At 37.2% G+C, this 7,513-nt stretch overlaps 1 protein-coding gene across 1 annotated transcript in view; it reads right to left on the reverse strand.

Annotated features, from left to right (window-relative positions):
- EDARADD (EDAR associated via death domain) overlaps positions 1–7,513 on the reverse strand; it is a gene marked incomplete at its 5' end in the record, with an annotated part of 10,856 nt that overhangs the window by 2,452 nt on the left and 891 nt on the right. The window contains 3 exons of the mRNA XM_010163182.2: positions 748–793; positions 3,600–3,688; positions 6,599–6,638. Of these exons, the coding sequence (XP_010161484.2) occupies positions 748–793; positions 3,600–3,688; positions 6,599–6,638 (175 nt within the window). The remainder of the gene's footprint in view (positions 1–747; positions 794–3,599; positions 3,689–6,598; positions 6,639–7,513) is intronic.

Below are 7,513 nucleotides of genomic sequence, written 5' to 3' on the forward strand. Positions count from 1 at the left end.
CATACCAAGATCTAGTTATACAAACACAGCAAAATGAATATAATCCAATCAAAGTTCTGGCTGAGATCACTCTATCTGAATTTCATCTTGTTGTGCTTTGCAAGGATGCCAGAGTAAGTTTTTATCATCCAATAGAAGCAGGGAAGAAGGAGTAAAGAAAACACAGGGCACAGTTATAGGTAAACAAAACTAAACCAACCTGCTCCTTGTGCTATACTGTGTGCAGACTACCAAAAGCATTATAAAGACTTCTCCTCTTCTAAGATGCCCTGTGTTAGATACTGACAAGCAAATGATGACCTACCCACCTAACTGCATTATTCTAATGCTACAGGACAGGACAAGGACCTTTAATAACAGAGAATTCTCAGTTGTTCACTGCTAGATTAACAGGGCTGTATTATCAACCACACACACCCCATCCCCAGCTGAGCTCATACAATTATGGGATAACCCCCCACAGCCTACTGCCAGCTTCTGCTCTCTCCAGGTAGCTGTTTACAGATTTCTTCCAAAGGTGGATGCATTTGGAAAGCCCACCTTACACATTTTGGATGCTCTGCATTATTCATCACCACCCTCCTTAGAACAGAGAGGAAGCTGTAAATGACACTGGTAATGAAATGAGCTCCACAAGCATTGATTACCCAAGCAGTTCTTGGTTATGACCAACAGCAATTTTTAATAAAGTACTTTAAAAGAAAATCTAAGAAGAAAATATGTAGAAGAGTAAAGCTGACATTTTACCTGAAAGTGACTCATCAGTATGGTTTTGTGTGTCTTTGTCTTCTGGCTATAAAGCAGAAAACAAATATAAATCAAAATAATGTAACTGAACACCAGAATAACTATTTGGCAAATTTACAAGTAGCAGGAGATAACTTTGAAGAATCCCGAGCTACTTGTAAAATCAGACAGGGAATATGTATCTGGTTTTGAGGAATCAATCTGCAATCATTTCAGGCAGCATTTTCATGCTTTGGTTCACAAAGCTGCCCCGCTGGTTGTATCCACTGTAGGTTACGTCTTTTGAATAATTTGTTCTTAACCCCTCAACAGCTGTTCAACAATTCACATGGTTTGATTAAAAAGATTTTTTAAATGCTTTGTAATAATGAAAAAAAAAATAATTTTGCCTGTAACATGCAGTAGTAAGGGACTGTTTCACTAATCTAGGAAAAGTGCAGGAGCTTTTTTTACATTCTTTACATACATAGGAAGCTTTTCGAGACAACAGGTGGACTGGAGTATTTCTGCTGGTTCACTTCTAACCCTCCTCCTGTTTGAAATAAACATTCCCTCAATGGCTTTTTGCCTGCTAATTAAACATAATGAAATTATTTAGCAGCCTCAGACTGCAACACACGTTGTAACATTTCAATTCTAGCATTTAGAGAGCAACATCTAAAAACTGGAAGGACAGCACCTTGATCCTAGGACTGTGGGAAACTGCAGCTGCCCTTACTGTAACTACGCGGGTGTGGAGCCAAGTGAAGTAGCTTTTTTCTGTTGAGGATTTAAAGATGAAAGCAGAGGGGGATTTTCCCCTTAGATAGCCGCAATAAAGTATTTTTGATTTTTTGTATTGTGTCATTCTTCCAAAACTATCACAGCAGGCTTATTAACATTTTGCAGGCTGTGCATGCAAACACAAGTCAACTGGGCAACAATAGTGTAATAAGACACTCTATTCCTACCTGCTATACCCTCTTTACTAAGATATCCACTGAAAATAGAACACAGGTAGTTTCAGTTGATGTGATGAACATGCACATATTTACAGTCCAATTATAAAGAAGGCAAACTATCTCCAAAATATTCAGACTTTGTCAGAAAAGGAAAAAAATGCATGCAGTTTTCAGCATTTCTTTATTCCCTGAAAGCTGCAAGAGCACACATGCAACATCAGTTCACCCCACAAAATGTCTGCTCTCTGCTCAAGAGAGATCTAACACTGCACACATCACTTGCAACAGAATAATCGTTGCCGTTATCTTCTTGTAGTTTACTTTTCCACTGGCACCACGTAAGCTTTACCTGGATACAGCTTTTTAAACATGAACTTGGCCTTCATAGCAATAGGTAAGCACCCAAAGTTTAAGAAAAATTAAATCTGGAAATCCTAATTATAGTAATTGCCTCCATTCCCACAAATTCCTTAAAAAGGGAGACCTTTATTACTGAGCCCTGAGGAGCAAATCCCCAGAAGGGTAACTCATTGGGAGAATGAGGAACTGCCCATCAGGGCTCAGCCTCCTCAGAGATCTATTTCAAAAGAAACAAACAAACACAAAAGAAAAAAAAAAAGGAAAAGTGCATACTCTTCACTTAGTTTGCAATAGCTAAGTTGCTGTCCTGAGCTTCAGTAACATTTCCCAGACTTTATAAATTCATGGAAGTTCAAACTGTATTGTGAAAGGCAATACCTAAATGCCTTTAAGAGATGTCATTATATTAATGTCTCATGATAAAAAATAACAAAAGTGGCTAGTACTGCAAAAAGTACAAAGATAAAAAGGGATAGTTGCCTGTGCCATATATCCACTTTCAAAATTGGTAATTTAACTGATCAGTTATTATCTACTTTTATCAAGTCAGACGCACTCAGGTTTATTCAAGACCATTTTCTTGTAATACAATTGCAATAAGACAATGGAGCGTTACTGCCCATGAAATGAAAGTATTAAGCAAGAGTATTTTTTGCACACAACTAAAATCCAATCAACCTCTACAGGTCTCATCAAAGCCATAAACCTATGCACAATCTGAAGACAAGCAGAAAGTTTTCCAGTTCTGTAGAACCATTAACACCCTAATACACTGAAATATTTTTATAGTGATTTTAAGCTGGCAATAAATGATCTCTTCTTGATGATGGGAATGAAATGGTTACCTCCATCATCTGTGAAATGCATACCAAACCCATATTTGTTTATGATGAAATTCAGCAGGGACTCTGGCATAAGGAAATCCTTTAAGTTCTTCATCTCGCTGGAAAATGCACATTCATTTCTCTTCTCCAAATCTTCTGGTCAACCCAAAGAGAATCAATTTGAAATTCAGTAAATAACATTCACTTGAAAGATTGTAACCATGGAACATGGAGGTCACTCAGCATTGCCCGCCCTCTGGCAAGGTAAGATTTCACAAGCAGTGGAGAGCGCTTCCACTATGGGAAGAGCAGCAAAGTCAAAACAGAACAGTCAAATGCGTCCCTAAGGGCAAAACACAAGGAGTCTAAAAACCTAGGATTCCTTACTTCACTTATTCTCGGCCCTGGCTCTATTTTCAGTAGGAAAGAGGGAAAGCATGCATGACAAAGCCTTAATGCTTTGTCTGTGTCTTTTTCAAAGCATCTACACGCTAATCAAGACCTATTTAAACTACAAAATACGCATGAATGATTAAATAACCTTTCTTTCTCTCTTCACCACAAAGGCTCACTTCATTGAACTCTTGAAAAGAGAGCCTATTTCTGGTCTGTTTTACTGAGTAATTCCATGCTCTCCAGATACAGTCTGAAAAGATGTTTATTTGTTAACATACTCATTTAATGAACAGCAATAACTTAGTTCACATTCAGGTATCATTTTTCTTACCTGTTGGATTAGGCCAGAATCTGACGTAAGGGTCTTGATGTTCACAGATGCAATTTCCAGTGTAACTTGATCTGTTAGGTATTCCTCATCTAAGACAAAGAGTGTGAAACATTGGTCTTCCAGCCAAACACAGATTTAAAGAGTAAGACTATCAAACATAAATTATAGATGCCTAGTATACAAAATTTAACTCCATACCATGATCAGTCACTGGGAATGTTGGATTAAAAGTCCAAAATATTAAATTGTCAGAGACTGCAACAATCATGCAGAGCATGACTGTGTAAAGAAAAATAATCCTTGAAGAGATCAGATATTAGTGTAGCAGTTGTTTTTTAAACAAGCACCACACTATTTTTGAGGCAAAAGTCGTGTTCTTTCAGAAAGCTAACCAGAGAATATTAACTGAACAATTACATCAAAGCAGCGTGAAGACAACTGTCACAAGTCAACATAACCCTTTTTGCTTTGCTCTTCGCATCACACAATTATAATTGTTGAAATATGTACTACACAAATATTTACCTTTTATTCTGCCTCAGGCTCATCCTACTTATTCCTACCATACAAGTGTTTTTTGAAGCACTAAAATAATCCATTTCAAAGTGTATTCATCACCTGCCCTGGGAGTCCACTGAAAAGCACAACATTCCTCAGTACAGCACAAACTCTGTTTACCTTTCAAGCTTCACTTCATCCCTAAAAGTTTGGTACAAGGAATGCATAAGCCCTTTGTAAGCCTTCTGCAAAGAGACACATTTCACTTTGCATGATTAATAAGGTCCTCATCAGCAAACTATCTGCATAATTCTTCTGGGTCAGGTGCTGACCAACTATTAACATTACACCAAAGAACCCTCCATGGTGGTGACTGCACTTGTAGTGCTGATACATTTCCATTTGCTGTTTGTTTAGTGGCAAGATCTCATTAAAGCACAGCTGTTGTCTTTACTAATCATCAGATAACAGAAAGAAAATATATTTCCTTATCTCACCCCAAAAAAATTCATCTGCATCAAAGAATCCATCCTTGTGCTTGCAAGAAAAAAACCCAAAACATTATTTTCTTCTTTTTCTGGTTTTCTAAGACTGTTGAAATGTAAAGTCAAATAGTATTCCACCCCTAGCAGGGTAAAAGTTTAATAAGGATCATCTTTATTCTCTGTGACTGTAGGTGCAGAGGTGACAACAACAACAACAACAAAAATACAAAAAAGTCTGGCTGAAAATACAGAGTATGGGCATCAAAATTCCACTTCAGTTGTGTGGAAACATAATGTGTGAAATTTGTTCTATATTTGAGTGGAGGCAGAATTATAATCAAAACATGATGTAAACATTAAACCTAGTTCTGCAAGATGAAAAATTCCCTCAAGTCACCTTTCATTCATAATCGCTAGAGGGTGCTAAAAACTTTAATAAGTTATGACCCAAAAAAGGCCCATTAATGAATTGACATATAAAAGCAACAAAACAGCCTCCACCTCACCCCCGGCCAATGTACTGTCCATTCAAACATTTTATCTAAAGCAGACAATTTTGTGTTACAAAGAATCAGACCTGAACATCTGCAACACTTTTTAGCTCACAGATTCATATTTCTAAGTCTTTATTTTTAAAGAAATAGTTATGAAAAGTTGTTTTCAGAAAAAAATTTCATCACGGAAATGAACAGAATATTAAGAGGTGATTGTATCACTTTCAGCTCCAAAGGGGAAATGTCAAGCTGTATTAGTACTTACATCATTTTACACTTAGCAAGAGGAAATAGAAACTAAAATTAAAAATAAACCAAGTTCATTTCCTTTCTACAGAAAGAGCTGAATTTTCTACTTCCTCTCAGCTTTCCTTTTTAAATTAAGTGCATTTAAAACATGCGATCTCAGATTTCAAACAACTTTGACAAATTTCAATTTTAGGAATTTATCTAATTAATTCTGAGGGGGGCCTGACATCACAGGTGAAATAAAAAACAGGACATGGAAAAGAATGTTACAGAGGAATTGCTTTAGTGTTAATAAGCAATTTTGAGAGAACAAACCACCTGACTGTAAATAAGCAGAATATAGTTTATGATTTCAAATTAGTTTTCATCCTACGTTCTCCTTCCCTACTGAGCAGCACTTCTGAGAAGATGCTCATTTCCTCTAACTGGCTCCCTCAAGACCCCAAAATAGTCTCTAACCTTTCTTTAACCTCAGTGGTACACTGCTCACACTCCCCAGCAAGTTTCCATTGTGACTAGCTCCTGCATAGCTTCCTGCCTCTGTCCCTGCCACAGACCTGCTGTGCAACACAGGATGAAGAAGACACGACCTGCAGAGCACTCCCCAGCTGAGCCCCTGCCAGTGCATTCCCTGGACAAAAGGCAACGGTGAAAACTCACCCCATACGTCAAGGAAACCATAAAGGGGATATTCACACTGTGTAATCCAAATATTTGACTTCAGTGCAATACAGAACCTGCACTCCTTCACTCCACTTTCAGGGAGGGGAGGCAGGAACCTGTGTGGACCTTTAATAGATTCCCAAGTAGATGGTATTAATAATACCTGCTGAAGGTAAAGGATGGCATGAAGAGTTAATTGGTTATAGGGCTGAGAATGCAATCAGAGGCAAGAGACCCAGAAGATATTTCTGGACTATATTTCTGATAACCTGAAGGCACTGGTAATCTCTTCAAAGCCACCTTCTAACATTATCTTGTCTCTACCACCTGTTCTCTGAACACTGCTTTTCGATGGCACCACGGTATTTTCCTTCCAGACTGAGAACCGATGATAATTTTAGACCAAAACTAAACTTTGAAAGGAAATTTCAGATGTTATATATACACACACCAAACCCACCTCAAAAATGCAGAGGACAATACTACATTTAAAATATAAAGCCCTATGAAAAGTAAGAGTATTTCAATCTGTTGGATAACACCAATGGTTTTATTGCATGTAACAACACAGATCTATGACACCTGAAGAGACAGAACTCACAATGCTTACCTTTAGGTACTCCTGTGTCTTGAACAGGATATTTTTCAGTCTGTCACAAAAAGGCAAGAGACACAGATGTTTGTTATTTTGAGTGTAATTGTGCTGGAGAAAGAGTATATAAAACTGCATAATTATAGTTGCATCTCTTAAATTGGTGTTAGTCGATCTGTCTGCAGTCAGATAGAGTAACACTTATGTGGGAATTGACATGCTACCAGCACTACTGATTAGTACATGCAAAAGTAATAGAGATTGCTGCTTTGCTAGAATATTTTTAAAGGTATTACTTTTTAGTGAAAAAGCAGAGATTGGGAAATAAACTTTGCATTTAAATAGCAAGATAATCTAGAAAAGGTAATGCATACACCAGGAGGAGCAGAGATAACTTCAAAAGCTCTTTTACCAGATAGAAGCTTTTACCAAAATGTTACTGTACTGAAAGAAAAAAAAATTCCCTTCTTCTCTAAAATTAAAAAGCTGTTTAAGATGAAACAGAATCTATTATTACTGAGTTTAAGGAGATAGCTGCTGACTTCCAGGCATGTTATAACTTACTATTATACCTGAAATCTACCTCCTTCACTATGACACCTACTCTTATGTAAAAGTAGGTGTGGCTTTTATAGAAGCTCATAACCAAGCAAAAATATTAAAGACATCTTAATTTAAGGGAGTGGGAGGGATAAACAAACTTTCACTCGTCTCAGACATCGCAACTTTTCCTCACCTTTTTTTTTTTTTAAAAAAAAAAAACCTCCCCTTAGCAAAACACAGGATCTAATTTAGTCAGTCTACTAAACCAACCACAAAGTCTTTACCTTTTACGAAAACCTGCTAACACAAATGCATGTACACAGTCTGCAACAATGGATCCCAGTGAAGGATCAACCAGCACAAAGCACTAGTGAAATTTTCAGGGTTTCC

Source organism: Antrostomus carolinensis, unplaced genomic scaffold (genome assembly GCF_000700745.2).
Source record: "Antrostomus carolinensis isolate BGI_N321 unplaced genomic scaffold, ASM70074v2 scaffold26992, whole genome shotgun sequence".
Classification (NCBI taxonomy): domain Eukaryota; kingdom Metazoa; phylum Chordata; class Aves; order Caprimulgiformes; family Caprimulgidae; genus Antrostomus; species Antrostomus carolinensis.